Consider the following 26,224-nt stretch of genomic DNA (forward strand, 5'->3'; position numbering starts at 1 on the left):
CAACACTGGCTCAGTCTTCAACGTGCTATGGGGACCCTGTGCGGGTGTCTCTCTCTGGACTCTGTGACCACACCTACCACCATCAACTGTGTGTCCCCTAGGTAGTGACTTCCCATTTTGGCTACCGGGTTCCCCCATCTTGCATCGGACAACGAAAACTCTGACGGCCTACCAGCTCTGCACTCCCCTCCTTCCCAAGGTCCCATCCGCCTGGGTCCAGAGACGGACTGCCCCTCCCAGCCGCCGTCCAGCTCCGCAAATACCACCCTTCTTCCCCGCCCCACTCTTTAAGCCCCGCCGGGTCGGTCCGCGCAAGCGCGTTGTGTCTCTTCGAGGCCCCGCCCCCTGAGGCTCGGGTTAAGGCGTCGGAGGCCAGAGTAAGGAGCGCGGCTGGACGACGGAAGAGTAGGTTGGGGCACAGCAACGGCGGCCCGCAAGGGTCACGTTTCTTCGGGAGGAAGGACACGAGGGAGGGGTCTGGTCAGCGATCGGAACCCCGGTGGCCAGGAGATGTTGCTGCTCACACCCATGGCAGGGACCTGGAAACTGGTGTCCAGTGAGGGGGTGGGGTTGGTGCTTCTTGATTTCAGATTCCCCAGATCTGACTCCAGATCGGGCTGGTGTCGGGGACTCGATGCCGGTGAGACTAGAGCCGGAGTTGCTGAGGTTTTGGTTTTTGGTTTTTTTTTCTTTAAACACAACAAAAGGGGAAACGATTAGAACCAAACTTTGCCCCGACTGAGAGCAAGCGGGCCCAGGAAGTAGGGCAAGCCTGGGCAAGAGACCGTGTTGTTGGCCCCGGCTTCCCGCAAGCATTGACCTGGCCCTTGGCTTCAAGTCCAACCTGGTTTTCTTGCGGGAGTGTTAAAGCTTTTGGTGATCGGGCTCCAGCTTGTCATTCATTCACCATTCATTCATTTAACATTCATCGAATTCAGTAATAGGCGCTGGAGCTAAAGAAGTGATCAAGACCCCTATTCCTTACCGTACAGGGAAAATCAATGAAATGTAGAAGGAAGCCCCGGGCGGGGAATAGGGACAGCTTCTGAAACTTAAGTCGTGAACGCTGGTCGGGAGGGGTGGGAATTGTCCCAAAGAGACAAATGCCAAGGCCTGGAAGCGGGAGAGAAGCTGGTGTGTCCTGAAGATACATCACTCCGAACCTGTTCAGTGCTTATGGGAGAGATGGCGGTATTCGGAATTAGGCTGCCAACAGTGGAGGGGGAGAAAAATCAAGGAGTTCAGAGTACAATATACTTAGAATCCACAGGATTTGGGCAGAAAGGGTGTAGGCAAGAAGTATATACAAGGTTTGGGTGCCTGGGGAAAGGCTTCCCACTCCATTACTCTGGCCTGAGAATTCCATGGACTGTGTAGTCCATGGGGTCGCAAAGAGTCAATTCGACTAAGCGACTTTCACTTTGGGTGCCTGGGTGGGGTTCATCAAGAGCAGGAGTAGATTTATGATTCTATTCTGGTTCTATGCAGACTGTCAGTAAGCAGTTGGATATTCTCCTTTGAAGGTCAGGAAAAGCACTATAGTGAAGTTACAGATTTGATATCATCAGCAAAACAAAGCCACAAGAAGGGCTGAGACTGTAGAATGTAGAATGAGAAAGGGCCCCATCAGTACTTTTCATAGTAATTATTTTTGTCTCATCTTTGCATCCTCAGTCCGGGTCCTGGCATTAAATGCCAGTCAGTGTTTACCAGCTAATCAAAAGGCCAACAACAGGCAGAGATGTTGGAATCCCAGAACTGTGAAGAGATGGGAGCCACTGGAGGGTTCCATTGCTCTAAAGTCAGAGTCACAGGTGCTAGTCTTGGCTTTGCCACAAGGCTGCTGCATTACTTATGACAAGTATTCTCACTGTAAAATGGGTACATCCAGAAAAGAAGCTCCCACATATAAAACTCTAAACACTGCTAAGGCACTGCACACAGATTTTTTTTTTCATTTAATCGACCCAGTGTCCTTATTTATAAAAGAAGTAATTATTGTGGCTTCAAACCCATCTGACCGACCCCAGTGTTAAGTTCTTTACTATAACTGCCCTTGTCTGTGTCTCACCTGAGAGGACCCTTTAGAAATCACATGCTCATTCTTTCAATACATTGTGCTGAGGCCCACAGACTTTCATGATTGGTTTAGCACCAGTGTCATGGGGAGTGGGGGATGGATCCGAATATGATGGAGGTCATTCTCCAGCTCTCTTCCTGTGACCACTGAGCTGAGCAGCCATGTTCTATCCACAAGTTTTCTTTCAGATATTCTTAAACCCCTGGGGCCTGCTGCAAAGTCAGTGAGTGTCAAAGTGTGAGTTGGTTCACCCAGTGTGTCTCTGGCAGCCAGTGGGACTCCTATTAACTGGGAACTTGGGTTTCAGTTATTCTTCTGCTAATATGACTTCTCAGAAATGTTTTCTGTGTTTGGTTCTGCGATGATATATGTCCATACAAGGAATGTCATCATTTCCTGCTAGTGGTTTTGCCTCTGCTTAGTATGAGGGAAGGGTTCACTTTATTTGCATTTAATAGTATTCCGCAGAGGGGTCCTTTCCCCTACTCTTGCATAATTTATTTGAAACCTGCCTACATGGGTTGTTGGAGCTAGAAGGGGAATTAACAATATGTTGCAGTGGTTCCCATTCCAGGAGTATTTATTTAAAAAAGAGACCTTCAGCCCTTCCCTCTGCTCAGACCTGTTGAATCAGAATCTCTAGCAGGGCCTAGGATCTGTATTCTTTTCCAAACTCTGCAGAGTATTCAGCCGGTTTGGAAACCACGGTCTAGTTCAGACCCCTTATTTCACAGGTAGAGAACCTGCAGTTCTGGGAAGAGAAAGAACTTGTCCCAGTCATATATGACGTTAGTGCCTCTCTCTCCAATGAAAAGCACTGGGCTGGGAGTTCAGAGCCCTGCGTTCAAGTCCAGGTTTTGCTAGTCATTATCTTGAGCAAGTCACTTCATCTCTCTGAGCCTCTACTTCCTTACTGGGAGAATAATGCCGTCATTGTATTAGGACTCAAAAGAGAGACTGTCAATGGAAATGCTTCGTCAGACTTTCCATTTTGTGCTCATGGAAGTTGTTAAGAGCTGCCAGCCAGTGTTCTCTTCCCTGTACCACACTGCCAGTTGCTGGGCCCCAGGCCATCTGTCACTAAGTCCTCTTCTCTCCTTCTATTGCAGGTTGGGATGGCCACCGGCTGGGGGAGCCTCTTGCAGGATGAACAGCAGCTGGAGGAGCTAGCAAGGCAGGCTGTGGACCGGGCCCTGGCTGAGGGTGTGTTGCTGAGGACCTCACAGGCACCCAGTTCCTCAGATGTAAGCCTCTGACCCCACTTCTCAACACTGACCACACAGCTTAGATCCTACAAGGCCCCTGGTAGGCTGGAGGATGTTCCTTTGGACTTAAAACCCACATCTCTTTTGCTCTATTTTTTTTCCAGTAGCTTAAATTTATCTCTATAAGAGATAAATTTATAATTTATCTTAACTTTATCTCTATCTCTATAAAATTTATCTCTAAATTTATCTCTGTAATATTAAAAAGCATCATGCTTTAAGTTGAGTAATCAACTTTAAGTCTAAAGAGCTTGAACGGTGACTTAGGCAAGTTACTTAGCCTCTCTCAGCTACAGTTTCTTCAAATATAAAAAAGAGATAATAATGGGGCCTACCTTATGGAGTTGGTAAGAGAATTAGAAGATACTTCACATGAAGCACCTTGTCCAGTAAGTTTATTTTTTAAGATCCCCTAATCATACTACCTGTAATTGGTTTGTGGTATATCCTTCCAGGTTTTTCTCTGTGCATTTATTTACATATATAAGTATATAAAGAAGGGCTTCCCAGGTGGCACTAGTGGTAAAGAACCTGCCTGCCAATCCTGGAGACACAGAAGATGCAGGCTCGATCCCTGAGTTGGGCAGGTCCCCTGGAGGAGAGCATGGCAGCCTCTTCTAGTATTCTTGCCTGGAGAATCCTGTGGACAGTCAATAGTGTCGCGAAGAGCTAGACACAACTAAGGAGACTTAGCATGCATATATATAAAGAAATACAGTTGACCATTGAACAATACAAGGATTAGGGGTGTCTGCCCTCTGCACAGTTGAAGATCTGCGTGTAATTTACAGTCGACCCTCCATACACATGGTTCCTCTGTATCAGAGGTTCAGCATCTACAGATTCAACCAACCTTTTAGATCATGTAGTACTGTAATATTTACTGTGGAAAAAAATTATGTATCAGTGGACTTGTGCAATTCAAACCCATTGCTGTTCACGGGTCAACTCTATTTAGTTTTTAAGAAACAAGATGGATCAAGTATATTATTCTATGAGGCATGTGTTTGTTTTTCATTTAACAATCTGCCTTAGAACTCTTTCCAACTCCCTTCATTCTGATGCATAGTAGTCCAAGTGTGAATGGATCACAGTTTAACTTTATGGATGGCTATTTTGGTGATTTCTCATGTCTGATGATTACATAAAGCCCTACGGGGAACAATCACATGCATGCCTGTTTGGGCACCTGTATGAATGTTTCTCTAGGGTTGATACATAAAAGTAGAACTGCTTATCCTAAACCACATCTTAAAACAAACAAACAAAATCTCATCCATTTACAAAGAATTTGTTTTGTGACCAGGTAAGACATTTTCATGGTTTGAAACTCAGAAGGTGCAAGAGTTTACAGTTCAGTCCTCCCTTCCACATTCCCTAACCACTCAGTTCTCCTGCTCTAAAGGCAACCCATGTTTCAGCATTCTTGTTTATTCTTTGTTACATTACTCTTAACAAGAAAATATGTATATATTCCTTTTTCCCATTTTTTTACACAAAGAAGTGTGTTAGACAAGCTCTTCTGTGACTTAACACATACCTTATGATTATCCCCATTAGTGGCCAAAAAGCTTTTGTGGAATCTTCCTCAACCAAGGATCAAACCCATGTCCTCTGTGTTGGCAGGCAGATTCTTACCCACTGCACCACCTGGGAAGTCCTCTTCTGGGAATTTTATGGTTTCAGGGCTTATAGTTAGGTCTTTAAACCATTTTGAGTTTATTTTTGAATATGGTATGAGGGAATGGTCTAATCCCTCAAATGATCTAATCTTATTTGGCTATCCAGTTTTCCCAGTACCATTTATTGTAGACACCATCTTTACCCACTGTGTATTCCTACTTCCTTTGTTGTAGATTAACTGATCATAGGTGCATGGGTTTATTTCTGGGCTCTCTATTTCTGTTCCATTGATCAATATGTCTGTTTGTGTTCCAGTACCACACTGTTTTGATTACTCTAGCTTTGTAGTATAGTCTGAAGTCTGAGAGAGTTATACTTCTAACTTGTTCTTTTATTTTCAGGGTTGCTTTGCAATTCAGAGTCTTTTATGGTTCCATATAAATTTTAGGATTATTAGTTCTAGTTCTGTGAAAAATATCATGGTTGTTTTGATAGGAATTACATTAAATCTATAGGTTGCGTTGGATAGTATGGATAGTATTTTAACAATATTAATTCTTCCAATCTAAGAGGATGGGATATCTTTCCATTTCTTTGAATCATATTCTATTTCCTTCATTAGTGTTTCTAGAATGTATATTCTTGGATGTTTATTGAAGCATCTATTTATAATGGAGGGGAAGAGAAAGAGACCACCTTGATGTTCATACTAGAAGGCTAGATTCAATAAATTATGGTATATACAAAGAATTGAATACTATACAGCCACTGAAAATAATGAAAGTGTTCTATTTGAATGTATTTGGAAATGTCTCTGAAATATTTATAAAGCAAAGGACACAACAATGTACATATTATATGCTTTGGCATGTGTTAAAAAAAAAGAGAAAATATGTATGTATACATACACATTAGTCTAGAAGGGTATGTGAGACACTAGTATATAATTTTTCATGGGGTGGCAAAGAATCGGATGTGACTGAGCATGCACGCATGATCATGAATGCATGAGTATACCATGGGGAGGAGAATTGGGTCACTGGGGGCAGGGTGAGAGTGAGACATGCTTTTCACTACGTCTTTTGAATTTATATGATGTGTTTGTATTATCTATTCAAAATAATAATATTTTAAAAATAAATTTATAAATGGCAACTTCAAACACCCTTAACTTATACTACCATAATGACAAACTGATACTAACTCAGAGGTTAGACTCAGTAATGCTTCATAATATACTATAAACACAAAGTCATAACATAAGTTACAAAGTCATCTTCTCTTTCCCAAGTTCCAGTTCATTTGTTGTTGGAAATCTCAGAATGTATTATCCCCTTCTAAAAATAGTATTCTAGGTGGTATTTGGGTTTCCTGACTGCCAAAGTCCAGAGAACTCAGAATGCAGCTGAATGAATTCCAGGCCTGGCAACCTGGGTCACCATCTCCAACACTGGGGGGAAACCACCCCTGGCTTCTCCTCTGGGGGCCAGAGTCCACTTCTGCTACAGCTGTACCTGTGGGACTCTCTCTCCCTCAACCAGAAGGCAAGGGGACTGGCTTGGATGTGAACCCGCTAGGAGAAGTGTGTGTATGTGTGTGGGGGGGGGTGAGTGGGTGTGGTGGTTGTTTAGAAACCATCATGGTTCAAATCCCAGTTTCACTTAATAGCCTTGTATGATTTTGGTCATGTTACTTAACCTCTCTGAGACTTAGTTCCCTTATCTGTTTAGTAGATATAGATAATAGTAGTATCTTTCTCAAAAGGTTAGATGATGAATCCATGTAAAGTATTTAGCATACAGTCAATGCTCAATAACTTTTTGGCTTATTTGTCTAGACTTTGTAATTTTTCATCTGTTTACATTTTTTAAAAATCAGAAGTAATTGGTCAAAAGCAAAGTCTAGAAGTTCTCTTAATACCCACACCTCATCCTGTTCTCCCTCCCTTCCCAGAGGTAACCAGTATTCTGCAGTTTGTGTGTTTTCATTAATATGGGACACACTTTCCATGAGGTTATGTTTGCATGAAGACAACACACTCACAGGCGTTCTACCCATGCCCACTCTCTCTCCTTGATCAGGTGGTGAGCTATGCTCCATTCACACTCTTCCCTTCACGGGTCCCGAGTGCCCTGCTGGAGCAGGCCTATGCTGTGCAGGCGGACTTCAACCTCCTGGTGGATGCAGTCAGTCAAAATGCTGTCTTTCTGGAGCAGACTCTCTCTAGGTACGTGGTGGGGGGTTGGGGGGTGTGGAGGTGGGGAGTGTTGGGGAGGTTGGGCAGGAGATGCTAGAGCTAAGGGACTGGAAGACTGGGACTCATGAGGTATTACCCAGGCAAGTGACTTTGTGGTGGGGGACAGGTACTCCCCAAGAGTTAGAAAAATTAATAGAATAGAAGTCAGGAGAGCTGGCTTTTAACCCTGGCTCTACCACTTACTTATATGGCCTCAAGCAAGTCCCTTTCTTTCTCTGGGTTTCAATTTCTTCATTGGGAAAGTGAAAGTTGCTTAGTGATTTCCGACTTTGTGACCCCATGGACTGTAGTCCATGGAATTCTCTAGGCCAGAATACTGGAGTGGATAGCCTATCCCTTCTCCAGCAGATCTTCCCGACCCAGGAATTGAACCAGGGTCTTCTGTGTTGCAGGCAGATTCTTTACCAACTGAGCTATGAGGGAGGTTGGCCTAAATCTAAGGTCCATTCCAATGCTGACATTCTGTGATTCTCTGACCTGTGACCTGCCCCCTGCTTTGAAGACTGAAATTTCCATTTGGAATTAGAGAAGGTCAGGGCTCCCCAGGTGGCGCTAGTGGTAAAGATCCTGCCTACCAATGCAGGTAGACATAACCAACTTGGGTTTGATCCCTGGATTGGAAAGATCTCTTGGAGGAGGGCATGGCAACCCACGCCAGTATTCTTGCCTGGAGAATCCCATGGACAGAGGAGCCTGGCGGGTTGCGGTCCATAGGGTCGCAGAATCAGATGTAACTTAGCATGCACGCATGCAGCCTAGTTTTAGAGAAAACAGAGGGCAGGAGGGGTTATTAGGTTTAAAGTCAGATTTTTTTACTCATCTTAAGTAGTGGCTCTTTCTTGTCACCTCAGGCCTCTCATTCTGGGTGAGATGGGGTACATACTGGGCCACACCCAGTTCATGAGGATACAGAACCCCTGAAATGGCTCATTCCATCCACCCCTCTTTGTCTCTTCTCCCTTAACTTCTTTTTTCCCTTGAGGCCCTGGGGCAGTGGACATTTCTTTATTTTAGAATAAAATTAGAATTAAATATGTGTGTGTGTGTAGAGAGAGAGAATACACATATATACCTGCACATAAATATAATTGCATGTCTGCTTAATTTATCAAAAAAATTTATTTTGTTAAACACAAAATCTTTTAAAAATGTGCAATTTGGTGTGACAGTGAATAGGAGAAGGGTTCATAATGGTAAGAAGTTTGGAAACCATTAAAGTGAAGTGAAATGAAAGTCACTCAGTCGTGTCCAACTCCTTGCGACTCCATGGAATAGTTAGTTCATGGAATTCTCCAGGCCAGAATACTGGAGTAAGTAGCCTTTCCCTTCTCCAGGGGATCTTCCCAACCCAGGGATCCAACCGGGGTCTCCTGTAGTGCAGGCAGATTCTTTACCAGCTGAGCTTTACCAGGGAAGCCCCTGGAAACCATTGACTTGGTGCTAAAAATCCACTGAATCATGAGTGTACAAACTTCTCCAGTACATTTTCCTTGGATCTTTCTTGGGATAGGCCCAGATTTTGTACCTGTGACTCTGGATTGTGGAGAAATATGAACAGCCTGATTTTTTACCTTTACCCTAAAGCTGTAGTTACATGTGAGACTTTCTCTGTAGCCCAACTCTGCAACCCCTGCCTTTGTTATTACTTTCTCCTCCAAAATACACACAAACCCTAGCTTATAAGGGAGAAAAGGCCAGGATCACAGCTGGAATAGCAGCCTAGACCCTGGGGTTGAAGAGGAGCATCTCTTCAAAAGAGGGTAAACGTGTCTCAATTTTTCTAGAGGCAGAAGCCCAGCTGGTGTCTCTCCTCCTTACCAGGGGCTGGGAGATCTCTGAGAGAGCTGATGGGGAGCAGAGGAACTTCAGGGCAGGCCTGAGCTCCATGGGCCCAGTGGGGACCCTGTAGCAAGGTGAGCCTGACAGTCATGCTTGAGCAGATATGCAGAGATTCATGCCTGAATCTCGAGAGGCAACAAATTACTTACCTGTGGGTGTCTCTTCCTAAGGCTCCAGAAAACCATACTGATGGGTTCTCCCTCATGTCCCATATCACAGCAGCCCACTTGTCCATGAACATGAGCCAACACAGACATTGCAAACAGGAGAGACGATGCTAGCCATCACACAAAATGGAAAATCATAGCTGTAGTCAGCACTATACAGGAGAGGTCCACAGTGCTATGGGAGTGCCTACCAGGGCATCTGACCCAGATACGGAAGGCTTCCTATGAGGACTCACTGAAGAAAAAAATGAGGATATTTATCTAGAGTCAGAAAAATCTTCTGAGGCACCAGGCATAACTGTTGTCTTCTAATCTGAGGCTGCCAAGCAGGAAGTGGATAGGACTTGTCCTGGGAGATATCAGAATATAAGGGAAGCTATAGAGAGTTAATGTTAGGTCACCTGGAAAGCTTACCAACTACAGAATGGTCATGGCGTATGCTAGTTTTGAATTCTTGGGGCCACACTCTATGTTCAGTTCTATACATGTAATATCTAATTTACTCTTCACTACTCTTTATCCAGTGTTGAGCTTCCCAGGTAGCTCAGTGGTAAAGAATCCACCTGCCAGTGCAGGAGATGTGAGTTTGCTCCCTGGGGTGGAAGATTTCCTACAGAAGGAAATGGCAACCTACTCCAGTATTCTTAACTGGAGAATCCCATGGACAGAGGACCCTGGGGGACTACAGTCCATGGGGTCATAAAAGTTGGATATGACTTAGCAACTAAACAACAACAGCACTATGTTATAAATTTATATTTCTCTTCCTTTTTCAGATGACCAAACTGAAACATAGAGGTGAAGAGACTATCTGAGGTTGCCTAGTAGTGAGTGGGGGAGAAGGCAATGGCAAGCCACTCCAGTACTCTTGCCTAGAAAATCCCATGGACGGAGGAACCTGGTAGGCTGCCGTCTATGGGGTCGCACAGGGTCGGACACGACTGAAGCGACTTAGCAGCAGCAGCAGTAGTGAGTAGAAGAGCTGGGATTTGAACCCAGGTCATCTGGCTCTAGAGCTGTGTTCTAAACTATTCTCTATGGGTGGTGTGGGTATTCAAGTTTGGGCCAGTAGACCTAGAGAGGATTCAGGAAACAGTGGAAATCCTTGGTCTTTAATGTCCCATGTAGCCTAGAAAATACCCTGCTTCCTCTTCCAGCACCATCAAAAGGGACAGCTTTACTGCTCGTCTCTTTGACATCCACAAGCAAGTCCTAAAAGAAGGCATTGCCCAGGTAACCATTCTCCATTCACCCCGGTCTGAGATGAGACCTGCCCTTCCCATTTCTCTCTCTCTCTTTTTACCAGAAAACTTTGGCCTAGTCACTGAGCTCATGGGAATCTGCCTCTCATTGGTCCCCATGGAGTTTATACATTAGTGGCCAATCCTGGGATGACCAGAAGAATGATTCCACTGGGTGTGGGAGTGTTAACTGGCCCCTCTAATCTCTGCGTATAGTTCACAGTACCTGTCGACTCTGTGACACGGTACCTGTCGGCCCTCGGGGTCAGCCCCTGGGCAAATATCCTAAGCCTTCAGTTTTCCCTCTAGACTGTGTTCCTAGGCTTAAATCGCTCAGACTACATGTTCCAGTGCAATCCAGATGGCTCCACAGCCCTGAAACAGATTGAAATCAACACCATCTCTGCCAGCTTTGGGGGCCTAGCCTCCCGGACCCCAGCTGTGCATCGGTGAGTCCCTTGGGCAGTCCTGGGCACGCAGGTGAGGTGTCAGCCTGATGAGCCTACAATCACAGGTCGCGGCAGGGACCTCCAGTGCTGACTGTACCCTCCTGGGCCTTGGGTCCTGTGTTTCCACCTCATAACACAGTTTCCATGTGTAATTAGGTCTTGGTATGTCAGAGAGAGAAGGGACTTTGTGATTCATCTCATCCTGCCCCCTCCTTGTGTAAGTCACTGTTCCAGGCAGAAGGAACAGTGTCTGTGAGGTCCCTGAGGTAAGAAAGAGACCTGAAAGGAAGTCAGAGTCCAAGGCAGAGAGGGAACAGGGGCTTCCCTTTTGAAGGCTGGACCCTAGTAGCATCCACGTCTAGTCAGTAGTAATGATCTGGGTTTCTGTGATTCCACACAGTCTGTAGCAGGATTCCAGACAGCAGGTGGGGCTCAGGGAGGGGGCTTCAGTTCATTGGGAGGCTGGTGTGAGTGGAAACACAGGGTCTCAGGGCTCCTCTGGTGTGTACACCAGCCGCCAGGCTTAGGGTAGCCCAGCACATTCCAGCCTGAGGTGGATCCTCCGAGGGCATCATGGTAGGATGTTTCTTAGTGCTCAGCTGATTCTCAAAGTGATCTTCCAGTAAGTGTCTATGAGTCACAGGCTAAAGAGTCTTTAAGGTCCATCCAATTGCTAAGACATCTCTCTTTCAACAGACATGTTCTCAGTATCCTGGGTAAGACCAAAGAAGCTGCCAAGATCCTCTCCAATAATCCCAGCAAGGGTCTGGCCATGGGGATTGCCAAAGCCTGGGAGCTCTACGGCTCAGTCAAGTAAGGGAAAGAAGAAGTGGCAACAGAATCTTGCTTTATTTATTTTTTTCCTTTTCCATTTTTTATAGGGCATAACAAAAGTAGTATTTTGGAAGGTTACAAGGTCATTTTTTTCAATCTTTACTATTTCTTAACAAAAGTAGTGTTTTTTGTCTTTTTTTGCATATGTATGTATAGATTCTAAAGGTAGGCAAATAAGAACTGTGAGACCAGTGAGTGAGTTTTGGATACTTCTGCTACACTAATCAGGTGAGAGACCTGGGTTTCCTATTAGAAGCCCTTCTGAATGGCTTAATTCCTTTGCAGCTACCATTAGCTGTCAGCCTCCCCATGGATATTGTCCATGTGCACTTTGAGGTAGTCATTCCTTGTAAACTTCTTATGGCAAAACTGGCATTCTGCCAGCGGACGATTGGGATTATGAGTCATCTGGTGTCGGATCAGCATTTTCTTCAGGCTAAAAGCCAAGTCACAAACTTCGTACTGGAAAGGCTTCTCCCCGGTGTGCGTCCTCATGTGCTCCTCCACCGCGCTTCTGGCTGAAGGTCTTGCCACCCTCTAAGCACTTGTATGGCTTCTCCCTGGTGTGAGTACAAATGTGCATCTTCAGGCCGTCATTTTTACTGAATCCTTTCTCACAGTAAGTGCAATGATAGGGACGCTCACCTGTGTGGCTGCGGATGTGAACTCTCAGTGTGCCACTGCTGGTGAACTTCTGGCCACAATATGGACAGATTTTCTCCTTTTCTCCTGTATGCGTTTTCTTATGACTTCTAAGCACTGAAGGTGTAACAAATGCCTTATTACACAGCTCACATCTGTACTTCTTGTGTCTTTTGTGGACCACCTGGACATGAACATTCAAGGTGTCCTTTGCATCACAGTGATGACACTTGAATGTCCTCTCACTGTTACATATAAGCAGGTGTCTCTGCAAAGAAAATGGAGTCCGGAAGAGAACTTTACACTCCTCGCACTGGAACGGCCTCTCCTCCGAGTGGGTCTTCTTGTGATTCTTGTAAACATTTCTGTGAGCAAATCCCTTTCCACAGAGCTTGCACTTGTAAGGTTTATCTTCACTGTGTATCACTTTGTGGGCACCCACTTGGTCAAGCCTCTTGAAAGATTTATTACAAATCTCACAATTATAGGGTCATTTTTCTGAGTGAGTGATCATATGACGCTTTAACTGATTAGCTGAAATGAATTTCTTCATACATTCTTGACAATCATATATCTCATGAATCTTCCTATGTTCCTGTAGGCTTGATGATGAAGAACACTTTTTATTGCACACTGAACATATAAGATTTTTCTTAGGATCCCCGGTGTGGACGTTCTCCTGGTGTCTCCTCAGGGCTTCCTTGCTCTTCAGCCTCTTCCCACAGCTGTCCACCTTACACGCAAACCTGGCATCTCCCTGGCACGTCTCCTGGTGCTGTTCACAATGTCTTTGCAAAGCCTGCTTAACTGGGAATTTCTTCCCACAGCTCTTGCACTTATATTCTTACTCCTCTGTGGGTTTCTGGTGCAATGTCTGAAGATACTTGGCAAGAATTTCCTCACTGGTAAAACTCGAGTCACACTGGGGACAGGCATAGTCCTCTTTACAGCCAAAGCGATCTTTTCTGCTAGCTGTTGATTGTCGTTTAGAATTTTTACCTTCCTCTTCATTGATCATTGTCATAATTTGCTGTTCTTCTTCATTGGCCTCCATGTCACTGTCCAGGTAGCCAATCAGAAGCTCTGTATCTGTTTCTATGTCTCCAAATGCCAAATAGAAAATGTTTTCTCCTTCTTGGATGGCAGCCAGGTTCTTCTAATCCTGAGATGGCGCCTCGTGAACAAAGCGAAGCCAGTTGGAGTGCCGCGGGTTGGTAGCATCCAAAATGTACAGGACTTCTCCCTTACTCCCCTGAACCTCTCACATCAACCTGTAATCCATATTTTCATCCAAATCTTCAGGCATTCTCTTCTCTCCTGCAAATGGTCCAAACTTTTCACTTTTCCTCACGCGGAGGGCCATGTAGAGCCCCATGCTGTCCTGAACGCGGGAGGACTTCAGGGAGGACCTGTCCAGCATGTTCATGCCCAACATGTTTCCGCCGCGCCGCCGCCGCCCTCAGCGCCGGCACCGGGGAATTGGGGTGCCGGGGCCGCGGGGAGAGGCCAGCGCAGGAGGAAATGGAGCCTCCCTCCCAGAATCCCCACCTACCCGCCGACTCCAGGATCCGCCGCGGCCCGGCCCTTCCAGGCCCCTCCTCGTCCCGGGTCCGGCTCGGCCGCGAGCTGCGGAGGCCATGGCCAGAATCTTGCTTTAGATTCAGCATTCATGGATACAGTAACTTCTTTGCCTGACATCATTAGGAAATGAGGGAATTTTTCTTGAAATAGAAGCTTACACTTTGGCGTGTCAAAATTATTTTATTGGAGTTTTGGTCTTCTTAAGTAAGAGGTGATATAATTTAATCTTTGATGATACTTTAATCTTTTCTTGTTGGCTCCAGGTCATTCATTATGTCTGTCACTGATTGCATCTTGATGTAATGCAAAGATGCTGCTTAGAGCCAGAGGTGTGAGAGGCTGTTTGCCCGCGCTATTAACCCAGCTATTAGGCTTTAAGCTCTTATTCATTCTCTTCATGGTTTTTCTGTCTCCCCACTAACAGCTCTTACTTCTTACTGCTGTCATTGGGCTTGAATTTAGAATCCTCCACTCCCATTCTTACACCTCCTTTTTGATTTGTTATAGTTTGGGAAAGAAATTGATCTGTTCTGTTTGAGGGCCTCTTTAATGAGTAAATGCATAAACTTTGAGTTAGGGATTTTATAGTATCTTTTTTAACTGTTCAGAGGCATTTTTTGCTTCCTTCTTGTTTCTCACCTGTGTTCCAGATGTGGAAGGATGCTAGGTAAGTGACTTCTGGGTGAATGTGCAGCCACTGTACTAACAATTACTGCAGTGTTAGCACAGCATTATCAGTTAACCCTCAATGTGCACCCACGAGTGCCACGCTCTGCTAAGCATTTCATATACAGGATCTCAGTGAATCCTCATTGCAAACACTCTGAGGCAGATACTATTCATCTCCCCTACTTTAAAGATGAGGAAACTGAGGTTTAGAGACGTGAAGTGAATTGTTCAAGGTCAAGTGGTGAAGTTGGTGGTAGAGCCCTGAGTCCATCTCCCTCTACAACCTGCATTCTTCATCACTTTATTGCCTTCAAGAGAGCCTCCCTGGGCTTGTTAAACTTCACTGAGACTCAAGAAACCTCAGACTGTGAGTATTTGGAAGTCAACAGACAAATGTTTTGTCAAGTGTAACTCTTGGCTAGGTTATATTTTAAGAGTGAAGCCAGGAGATGGGTCAGCTAGGAAACAGCTGATAAACAAATGCTGCAGGGGATTTCTCTATCCACGCTGTGAATAATGTGGAGAGAAAAGACTGTGTGCTCAGAATTAGGTACTGGTAATTAGGAAGTGTGGGGTCCCTGAGTCAAGAGTGGATTCCCTCATTTTGAGAGTCAAATAGGTACTTCTGCTGATCCAAATGGACCTTTGCTAAAGTCTGTTCTTTTCCTTGAACATCAGTTTCCTCACTTGTGAAGTGGAGGTAATAATAATAATACCTAAAAGGATGGTACTGAGAATTAAATGAAACCATAGATTTGAAAAATGCTTTAAAAACACTCATTGAGGGTAATTGTGTAATACTTTCAATAATAACAATAGTAATAATAATTACCATTTAAACAGCTCCAGTTCTACTATACAGAAGAGCAAACTGAGGGCTCAGAGGGGTTGCAATGACTTACCCACAGTCACACAGCTAATGAATTTAGAATTCATATTTATCTGCCTCTAAAGCCTGTGATCTCTCTGTTACACTGTTCTTCTAAGAGGAACGGTCCCATAGGATAGACTGAAAAATGGAGGTGCAAGCATTTGTAGAGCAGATGAATTTTTGTCAATTATCTCATACTTTTAAAAAAGAATTTTAAAAAATTAAGCCTGGAAAATGAATTGTGATTTCAATATAGACATTTATTCGAACACTTTCAAAATACAGTGTCTGTGGTTAGAATGAGTCGGGATAAGAAGAGATTATTCTTAATATAAAGATTGGCAACTATGACCTATTTATCTCTCTTACGTATTAATGGGGAAATCAGGGCCCAAGGAAAGAAACTGACTTATCCAAGGGTGTACCATAGGTCCCTGGCAGGACTGGGATTCAGAGTGCCCACTCCCAGTCTTCAAGCTCCTGCCACTTCACCTTTCTTAGCTGAACACTCTTGCAGTCCTGCTCCCTGCAGACTATCAGAACTAAAGGCAGGAAGAGGTAGAATGTTTTCCGAGTCTGAATTTAATTATTTGGCAGGGGCCAGGCTGACTTCATTAACCAGAGCATGCAGTTCCACTTTAACCTACAGCTTCCCTCCTCCGCCTCTTCTTGGAGGTGGGCCAGCCTGGGCCAAGTGCCACATTCCCACCCATGAGCAGAGCAGATCAGGCTACAAAGTTAAGAGCAAGGTCATTGGCTCTCAGGACTCTCTCCAGGCAAGATGGCTTCTGAAAGCACCTAGCTTGTCTCTCAAACACGCAACTCAAAGCCAAGACTCAGCTTAATATCAGGTCTGATGTCAAGATATTTCAGGCCGACTAGGAGAGGGGTCATAGCAAGACCTGTGTTTTCGCTAAGTAGAGAAGAGTTAGGCAAAGTGTAGCCCAAGAGGTTTAGCTGGGGGAGAAAGAAGCAGAGACAGACAGACAAGAGGCCAAGGACAGTAGGTCAGAAATCCACACTTAGAATCCTAAGCCGTCTGCCCACTCTTCAAAAGTCTTAGCAAGAAGCCTTGGGCACTGAGCAGTATAGCAGCAGCAAAAAATGGATTTTGGTACTGCTAAGCATTGGCCCTAAGAGAGTCTGGCTGGGGACTGGACCTGTCTTTGACAACTGAAAATAGCTTGATTGATAATCAAACAGACAATTCTTTGGCAGTAGCATTTCCCTGAGTCCTTGAGCTCTAGTTCTTTTAAGAAACATGTGGATAAGCAGAAAGGAAGAGGCCAGGTAAGCCCCAGTGATCCTGTTAATACTGTGGGACCAAACATGGCCCCATGTGCAACACAGAAATGTTGGGAGGCCCCAGGAAATAAGGCCTTATTCATAATTTGCTCTTTCGAGTTTCTATAGGATTCTGCTGAGCTATTCTAGTGTTTGATTCAAGAACCACACATTGTTTCATTATATGTTTCACAATCTAGTAATAGGGTCTTGTTTTATTATGTTTCACAATCTAATAATAGGGTCATTAAGCCCCAAACCCCATTATTCTTTTACAAAATATTCTTCTGAAGTTCAATGGACAGAGGAGCCTGGTGGGCTATAGCCCATGGGGTCACAAAAGAGTCAGACATGACTTAGCTACTGAGCAGCAACAACTCTCACCTCGTTACTCTTCCAGAAGATTTTAGAATCATTATGTTAAATTCTAAGAAAAAGTCCTCTTGGGTTTTTGAGATGGTTTTAAATCTAAATTTTAATTTGCACAGAAAATTGACATTACTACATCTGCCTACTAGAGAAGGAGCAAAGAGATCTTCATTTTTTCTCGTTTTCTACTCTCAGGAAATAATGTGTTGTAGCCTCAGGTGTCTGTGCCTGAGGCAGTCCTGAGATGAGAGAATGTCTTCTCTTTCAGGGAAGCTGTGTTCTCATTCTCAGTGCTGAAGGGGGTGGGATGGGGTCACCTGGGGCCACAAGTGTTCTTTCCCCAGTGCTCAGGTGCTACTGATTGCTCAAGAGAAGGAAAGGAACATATTTGACCAGCGTGTCATAGAGAATGAGCTACTGGCCAGGTAAGTAAAGGAGGGGAGACCTGTATGTGTGGCCCCCGGGTTGCAGAGAGCCAGTCAGAACAGAGCAGCCAGTCTCTCTGACCCTTGCCCATCTTTCTCAGGAATATCCATGTAATCCGACGAAGGTTCGAAGATGTCTCTGAAAAGGGGTCTCTAGACCAAGACCGAAGGCTCTTTATGTAAGTGTCCAAGGAGCATTCCCAAGGATCCAGTAGAGGGCTGATTTGGGAAACTCATCCTGCTGCCCTCTTCCCCTAAATGACCCTTTCTTCTGGGAGATGTGATGGCTTGCTTCCTTCTCTCTGAATTTTAGGGTGAACAATGAATATATCCCACCATCCCAGGCAGTTTTGGAGAAGCCTAGTTCTGCTTCTGGAGGGTTGTATTGACATTCTGGATAACCTTGGTTTTCATATGCCTCTGGGCTCCTCAAAGTTTTCTTGCCCTTCTTGGCTAGTCAAGTCAGATTTGGGCAATTGGGTTTGGCGGTCAAGGAGGAAGAGGAGTAGCCAGCTCATTCTTTGATTGGTTCTGGGAGTTGCTTCTCTGAGGTCACAGGCAAGACTTCATGGGGCCTGGATTTGTGCTCCAAGCCAGGCCCCATGCTTCCCTTTATGGGCCACCACCAAGTGACTTGACTTTATATTTTTAATTTTTTAAAGATTGACATTTATTTTATTGTTAGCTTAGCTGAGTCTTTTGTTGCTGCTCGCAGGCTTTCTCTAGTTGCAGCAAGTGGGGGCTACTATTCATTGCTGTGCTCAGGCTTCTCACTGCAGTGACTTCTCTTATGGTGGAGCATGGACTTTATGGTGTGTGTGTAAGATCTTCCGGGACCAGGGATTGAAACCCTGTTCCATGCATTGGCAGGCAGATTCTTAACCACTCGACCACAAGAGAAGTCCTCCAGGTGACTTTAGTATTAATATCACATATTTAGACCTAGAAATTTGTGATTCTTAAAATTAAGAACCTCCTGGCATTTCACAATACCATTATTTTCTTTTCTTTTTCTTCTTCCTTTTTTTTTTTTTGACCATGCCATGCAGCTAGAATGATTTTAGTTCCCTGACCAGGGATCGAACCCCAGGCCCTTGTCAGTAAGAATACCTAGTGGCTAGGTGAGTCCTAGCCACAGGCCTGCCAGGGAATTCACACTTAACTGTTTTCAAAATGTGCTTTTATCTTAACAAAACAAAGTCATTAATTTACTTTCCAGATATATCAAGCAATATCAAATAAAGAAAAGGGGAAGAAGTTCCAAAATACAATCTGTGGCTTAACTGGATTCATTCACCCTCACCCTGCTACCATTTAAAAAAACCTCAGCCTGGTTTCAGCTACTTTAAGCAGTGTAAATACAAGTGTGTTTTGCTAGCAATATGATTCTGCTGCTCAGTAATTTTGAGCCCACTTTTTCAAAGTTTACCTAATTTGATTCTGGTCACCTTCTTTTTTTTCCCTGCAGCCTTCCTAGAATGACTCTAGATCTGGAAATATTGGAGAGCACTTCCCCTTCCAGTTTTTAGTGGAAGCACGGATGGTGTGGGTGTTTACTTCATGCTTACAATGAATCCCTGTTCAGGCTACCCCCATGGGCTGACTTTCAAAGAAGTCAAAGGCGTTTTGAACACGGAACATGTCAGTTTCAGTTTACACGGCTGCTTTCTCCATCCTGTCTTCCAGGGATGGCCAGGAAGTTGCTGTGGTTTACTTCCGGGATGGCTACATGCCGAGTCATTACAGTCTGCAGGTTGGTGCTTTCCGTTAGACCACTCTTTGCCTCCTGGGACCCACCATTGTTCCTCAGAGATTCAACACACGTATCATAACAACCTGGGTTTTTCCCTGAGCCCTGGCTTCAGTTCTTCCTGAGGGAACTTCCTCTCCTCCCACAAGCTTTTTGCTACCTCTCACTCCCTAAACACACACACCGTCGGCCAGAATCTAAATCCTCAGGAATCCACCATGCTTCAGCCATTCACCTTAATTTCTAGGGTTATGCTGATAAATATGTAACCGTAATCTCTCTGGGGAGGCATGCCCTTATTTATAGCATTTGCTGATTTCTATTGTAACTACTCCCATCATGACCAATTTCAAAGCTACCCAACTTAATGTCTCTGAACAGAATTGGGAAGAGATGGGCACAATCAGCTCTTACTAGCCGATGCAAACCAGTTTCACTGCACCAGTGACCAGTTCCTTCTTGCCAGCTCTTTTTTTCTCTTTTATCTGCATCCAAAGTTTTTATCTGCTGTCCATTCATACTAAGGACACTAATGATATCACCTTAGCTTACTATCTTACCATGTAGTTTCAAAATTGCATTCCACATCTACTGTTTCATTTAATCCTTATACTATATGAAGTGTATAATTATTCCCATTATATAGATGGAGAAACTAAGATTTGAGAAATGTAGGGGCTTATCTAAGGTCCCACAGGGAGCTCCCAGGCTTTCTGACTCTCAATCCAGTGTCATTCCTAGCATATCATTCTCTTCCTCCTACCCCTGACCCACAGCGTGGAGAAGCTAATAGGAAGCCTTGCTTTCAGATTGGAGAAGGTAAAGAAGAAAATAAGTTAGAAAATACCATGAGCAGTAGTCTGGGGATCCTGAGCGTTTGACTCCACCTTTGGGTGACCATGGGCAGGATCCTGCATCTTTCTGGGCTCTGTTTCTGTAAAATGAGGGGACTATACTAGAAAACTGAGGGAGGTCCTTCCAGATCTATAATTCTTTGAGTGTAAGATCCTCTCTGAGGCCCAGCCTGTACAGGGAGAAGCTCCACAGAGGTGGCAGCTCTTTAGAAGGTCCTTTCCTCTAGAAAGTGGTTAGTGGTAGGAACTTGCTGACTAGAGAAGAGAGAAACTGTGTTTTGGGAAAAATGGATCCAGGTTCTAGGACAAGGGTCTTGAGGGAAAGGGCCAAAGAAAACTTTATTTAGAGTTAATAGGAAGGAAATTAATGCACAAAGAGAACATTTTTAGGGAACTGAGAAACTCAGACCAGGTTTAGACATGGAGACAAATCCTCTAGGCTTAGTGACTTGCTTGGAGACGGTGAGCAAGCCCCCTGCTCATCTCTGAGTTTTGCTTTCCCTGCTTTCCACAATGGGGTACTTTCCTGGGTTTATCTCCGACATGCAGGGTACCTTTTGCTCTACCCAGAACACTAGCTTAGTTGTTAGGTGTCTGTGGTTATTGATGAAGACCAGGCAGAGGTGCTGCAGGTGACCATCAGAGGAAGGACATCATGTGCGGGGGTGAGAGTGGCATGGGGTGGTGGTGTGGCTCCTTTGTCTTTGGCCCTGATCCCGCTGTGGGCAGTTTGTTGTGGTCTGGAGTCAAGGACAGACTGTCCCTCTGGTGCCCTCGAAGAGGGGCTAGAGTAGGAGAGTCGGGCATGGCCCTCTGACGTTTCCCTGCCTCTCACACCCTGAACTCCTGGCCCACCAGACTGTCCATCCTGTGATTATTCACCTGCAGACCTTTGCTCATGTTACTTTGTTAAGCTGAGTACCTCTTCCCTGTTGAGTCTCACCTGTCACTCTCCCTGTTCTCAGATTTCCCCTCATTAAACAACAGTGTATTTACTGAGCACCTGCAAACTTCAGACATTGTGTTAAACACTGGGGATACAACAGGAAATGAGAGCCAGACAAGAGCCCGGTTCTTCTGGAGCTCACAGTGTGCTCAGGGGGATGGTCATCAGAAAGTAAACAAAAGTAGAAAAAGGTTTTGGTGTTTTGTTGTTTTTTTTCCCCTAGCTGGGGGAAACAACAGGGTGAAACAGTAGAGAATTATGGAGAAATCACATTAAATAGGTTGGTTTGAGAAGGTGACTTTGAGCCGAGACTTAAGGATGAAAAGGATCCAACCATCCATTAGAAAAGCCAAAATGACAAGAATCCCAGGCGCAGGGAAATGCAGCAAATGCAGGCCCTGAGATAGACATGACATTTGTGTCTGAGAACTGACAGACCTGTGTGGCTGGCAGGTGGGAGTGGGGTGAAGGGATGGCCTGGAATGAAGTTGAAAAGGAGACAAGAAGTATATCCTTACAGGATCCCCTTACAGGAGAAGAACAGCAGTTTGTATTTTATCTGTAGTACAATAAGACGCTGAGCTCATAAACAAGTGTCTCCTCCCCTTTCAAACCTCCTCATCCACTGCTCACCCTTTCCCCTCTTGTCATGTCCCCTTTTAGTTACAGCCATGTGTCATCGTGCTAGACTATGAGCTCCCCAAGGGCAGGAATCCTGCATGTTAGGAGGAGGCCACACCTGCCTCACGAGTGTGTTACAAGGGCCCTGGGAGGTGATGCATGTGAGGATACCTGGCACCTGATGGATGCTCAGTAAAGGTCAGCCAAAGTCAAAGTAGAATTCCATTTGGTTTCTTCACTCCGCAGAACTGGGAAGCACGCCTGCTCCTGGAGAGGTCATGTGCTGTCAAGTGCCCGGACATTGCCACCCAGCTGGCCGGGACCAAGAAGGTGCAGCAGGAGCTGAGCAGAGTGGGAGTGCTGGAGTCCTTACTCCCCGGGCAGCCTCAGGCCGTGGCCCGCCTCCGTGCCACCTTTGCTGGCCTCTACTCACTAGACCTGGTGCGTGGACAGCCCACTTCTCCCAGCTCAGTATGGGGACCCAGAGCCCAATGTGTTGGGGAGGCTGGAGCTGGCACTGGGCTGGACTTGAGTCAGGGATGCTCTGAGGTCCCCTGGAACCCTGGGAGGTGGGGCTGGAATCCATTGTAAGCTCCCTCAGATGGAAATGGGGGTGCTAACCAGGGAATGGGGCTGAGGTAGACAGCAAGAACTGAGGAGTATCTATACCTGCTTTTCAGGCCTCGGGCTACTCCTGAACTGCTGCCAGAGAAAGCTGGTACTCCCTGCTGGTACTCCCTGCTACAGGGGGGTTCACTGGGGTTTTCTTGTTCAGATAGCAGCATCCAGCCTAAGGGGCTTTATAGCCCTTCCTCTTCCTGCTCGTCCTCTGATGCTGCTCTGCACAACCAGCAGGACCTTGGCTCTGTGCTATTTGGCCTAAGATGCCAGTGACTAGTCTCTTGCCTCCTATCAGGGTGAAGAAGGGGACCAGGCTATCACCAAGGCCATTGCTGCTCCTAGCTGCTTCGTGCTAAAGCCTCAAAGAGAGGGTGGAGGTAGGTGGTGCCCCCTTCGCAGGGCTGCTCAGTGAAAGGGGTTGCAGGAGGTCACCAGTGCTAACCTGCACTTGCTGTGGGCACAGTTCCAGGGGACACGAGAGGAACTGACACAGGTTCCCCACCTTGGACAGTAACACAGGAGACCCTGTGATCACGTGCTGTGGAGCACAAAGAATGTGTGAGGCAAACGTGATGACCTCTACACTACAGAAACGCCCAAGCACCATGGAATGTGATTAACCAGCACTGGAGGTTGTGGGCAAGTATAGTCTGAGGTGCCCGTTGGGGCACAGGAAGAGGCATATCAGGAGGTTGGATGCATTCCTGCCTGGTTTGAACTCTTTGAGGGCAGGGATATATCTGCCTCATGGATCCAGAGATGATTTTTTTTTTGGTCTTGGCCTTAAGGGTTGGGTAGGCATTTCACAGGTAGAAAAGGGGGAAGAGCAATTCCATACAGAAGGAGCAACCTCAGGCATAGGCTTCCACTGGTTCATGGGAGTGTGGTATGTTTGGAGGTTCATAAGTTAACTGCTGAGGCTGGAGTGCAGCGTGGGAAGTGGGAGAGGGAATGATTTGGTTTGGAAAAGATGGCTTGGGACCTGATTATGAAGGATGATGAATATATGTAGGAGATTGGGCTTTATCTTATGGGTGGTGGGAAGCCATTAGCAAGTTTAAAGCAGGGGAGGGACACATGATGGATCCGTGTTTTAGCCATGGTAGAGTACATCCTGGAATGTGGGGAGACATTGGTGGTGGAGAGACCATAGAGGCGGCTGGTATAGTTGTCCAGAAGAGCAATGCAGAAGGCTGGGCCAGAGCTTGTGACAGTGCAGAGTACAGACTGAAGAGACATGTCTGAGTTAGTGACAGGTAATGGCGAGGGAGGAGATGAGTGACTCGGGAATGCCTTTCACTTGGTTGGGTGTAGGAGGGCCCAGGAGGAGCAGACCCAGGCAGAAGTAATGAGTTCTGTTCAGACATGCTGAGTTGCATTTGGTAGCCCCTGGGATATCTGTGATGTTTAGAGCAGGGAGCTTTAGCTAAATATTTGGGAGTTAACAAGTTATAGGCTATAGATGAAGCCTTGGAAGAGATCTCCCTGAGAACAAACGTAGAGGAATGATCCCTTGGGAACCCCAACATTTAAGAGGGGCAGGAGCCAGTCATGGAGGCTGAGAAGGAACAGCCATAGTCAGGTAAAGAGGAGAATCAGGGCAGGATGGCATGGTGGGAGGTGTGTTCACCTTTGTAAGAGCTCTCCTGTTAAGGTGACATTTTCCTCCTTGGAGAACAAGCCTGCCCTGGGTTCACTGAGCTGGTGTCAGGAACTGACGCTCTTGACCTGCCCACATGGCCCTAGAAGTGGGAGTCCAGGGTAGAGAAGGTGGCAGAGGATCCAGGGTGACTGGTGAGTGAAATTGCAGGTAACAACCTATACGGAGAGGAGATGGTACAGGCCCTGGAGCGGCTGAAGGACAGTGAGGAAAGAGCCTCCTACATCCTCATGGAGAAGATCGAACCTGAACCTTTTAGGAATTGTCTACTACGACCCGGCAGCCCTGCCCGGGTGGTCCAGTGCATTTCAGAGCTGGGCATCTTCGGGGTCTATGTCAGGTGAGCCAAGCAACATGTTTTCTTATGTAGTAAATGAGACCAAGGACCTAAGATCTGCCTACCTCACAAGGCTATCAGATGAAGTCCAGATGACAAGTGCTTTGCAACTATAAAAAAAATTCCAAGTGATATCAAGATGGCTAACAATATAACCCTGGACTAGGAAACCCTAGGGAAGAAAAGTTTAGGTCCAGTCCCAGGGCACCTGGGATGCTGGGGAAAGGTGGGATAGCCCAGCTAGAGGATAAAACAGTGACTTTGAAAAGCTGAGTGGCTCCTGGGCTTGGACTTGAGCACTAAAGAATCAGGAAGAAGACAACTGGGGAATTTGTAAGAACAGTTTCCGGTCCCTCATTATCACTTCCTGCAAAATACTCACTCCAAGAACAGAGCAAGGAAGGAATACCAGATCCTACCAAGCTCCCCACCAGAGCCTGCCCTCTCTATAATCTTCCCCTCCAACCATTCCACTTATAGCATCTCCGCCTGCCAATTCCTCCCCACCCTCTACTGCCATCTTGAGAGAGAGGTAGAGAAGGAAATTAGGAGCTGCAGAAGAGGAAATGTGAGCCTGGTGTCATGCTAAATGCTTTTCTGGTTTTCTTTAATCCTTGTTACCATCTTACAAAGTGAGAGGTATTATCCCTGTTTTAAATTGAGGAAATTGATATTTAGAAAGGCTGAGTAACTTGCTTCAAAGACAGAGCTAATAATATCCATGCTAGGATGCAAACCCAAATCTGATTCAGAAATCCCAGCATTTTTTCAGGTGTAGTCAGTCACCCATGCACTGCTCAGCTGGGACCAAGGAAGGTCTTGGGTTTGAGGGCTGAGTCCAGGTGATGGAGTTGTGTGTCTCCTGCCCCCGTTTCTATAGGGAGGGAAAGACACTTGTGATGAACAAGCACGTGGGACATCTGCTTCGAACCAAAGCCATCGAGCATGCAGATGGTGGTGTGGCAGCTGGAGTGGCAGTCCTGGACAACCCATACCCTGTGTGAAGGCACAGCCAGGCCTGCCTGGACTTCACTCAAAAGACCTTCCATCCTTTGTACTGATCATTCCTTGCCTGCCCTCCTGAGGGGCTGCCCTCCCCTTACTTTGGGAAGGCTGGTCTCTTCTAGAGATTTCCAGGGTCTTTATGGAAGGGCAAATGCTGGGTACCTTTCCCCCCTCCCCCACCCCCAGCTTTCCCTTCTGAGAACCAGAAAAGCTGTGTTTCCCTTAGGTGCGAGCTAGAGGCCCCTAAATCCTCAGGGTGTGTATACAGCTGAAAGGAAGCTGATTTGAGGTCAGGGTCCATAACCTTGCCACCCTCCTGTTAGCCCTTGTCAGCTTTTCCAGCAGGTTCTGGACTTGGGCTAGGACTGAGGAGTAGGAGGAAAAGGGTAGGGGCATAGCCTTTCCCCACCTCTGCCTTAAATAAAACTACTTGGCTGATTCTATGATTCCTTTGTTTGTACATTTAGGGGAGGGAGAACCTATAATCCTAATCAGCCCACTTCAGACAGATTGGAGCAGGGGAAGGAACTCGGTTATAATCAGTCTCCCTAGCTCCAGATCCTATGGATAGGGCCCTGAAATTTCAGTCCTTAGTCACTCACTAATGCTCCCACAGGATCACAGGGAAGAGAGACGGTCTCTAGCAGGGAGAGCAACCATGATTGAGCATTACAGTTATAATGTGGCTTTAGTTGCTTTCCTGCTTAGCTCAGGAGCTTGTCAAAGGGCCTGGAAGCCCTGGTGGAAATGAAAGTATTAGTTGCTTAGTCATATCTGACTCTTTGCGACTCCATGGACTGTCAGGCTCCTCTGTCCATGGGATTCTCCAGGCAA

General features: G+C 45.9%; 1 protein-coding gene and 1 pseudogene across 4 annotated transcripts; one reads left to right on the forward strand and one right to left on the reverse strand.

The window, feature by feature from the left end:
• Positions 1 to 324: 324 nt before the first annotated feature.
• GSS (glutathione synthetase) lies at positions 325 to 25,836 on the forward strand. Of its 4 annotated transcripts, none has more exons than XM_055436186.2 (13): positions 325 to 405; positions 3,190 to 3,324; positions 7,050 to 7,195; positions 10,389 to 10,464; positions 10,782 to 10,921; positions 11,618 to 11,734; positions 17,516 to 17,596; positions 17,698 to 17,775; positions 19,283 to 19,349; positions 22,014 to 22,208; positions 22,684 to 22,765; positions 24,199 to 24,388; positions 25,266 to 25,836. In XM_055436186.2, the coding sequence occupies exons 2-13, from the start codon at positions 3,196 to 3,198 to the stop codon at positions 25,387 to 25,389; spliced, it is 1,425 nt and encodes a 474-aa protein (XP_055292161.1). In that variant the 5' UTR covers positions 325 to 405; positions 3,190 to 3,195; the 3' UTR covers positions 25,390 to 25,836. The 4 variants fall into 4 exon arrangements, with proteins under 4 accessions (XP_055292161.1, XP_055292170.2, XP_088699966.1 ...); XM_088843840.1 differs by having other exon boundaries at positions 391 to 409; XM_055436195.2 differs by lacking the exons at positions 24,199 to 24,388; positions 25,266 to 25,836 and adding an exon at positions 22,852 to 24,185.
• Positions 12,047 to 13,832, reverse strand: LOC129562746 (PR domain zinc finger protein 5 pseudogene; annotated as a pseudogene).
• Positions 25,837 to 26,224: the final 388 nt, after the last annotated feature.

Source organism: Moschus berezovskii, chromosome 15 (assembly GCF_049115385.1).
Source record: "Moschus berezovskii isolate FMDL1 chromosome 15, NW_MosBer_1.0, whole genome shotgun sequence".
Lineage (NCBI taxonomy): Eukaryota > Metazoa > Chordata > Mammalia > Artiodactyla > Moschidae > Moschus > Moschus berezovskii.

Coding starts and splice junctions, on each gene's coding strand:
- GSS (XM_055436186.2), top strand. CDS start 3,196: ATGGCCACCGGCTGGGGGAGCCTCTTGCAGGATGAACAGCAGCTGGAG. Junction 19,350..22,013: donor CGAGTCATTACAGTCTGCAG/GTTGGTGCTTTC, acceptor TTCACTCCGCAG/AACTGGGAAGCACGCCTGCT. Junction 22,209..22,683: donor GCCTCTACTCACTAGACCTG/GTGCGTGGACAG, acceptor GCCTCCTATCAG/GGTGAAGAAGGGGACCAGGC.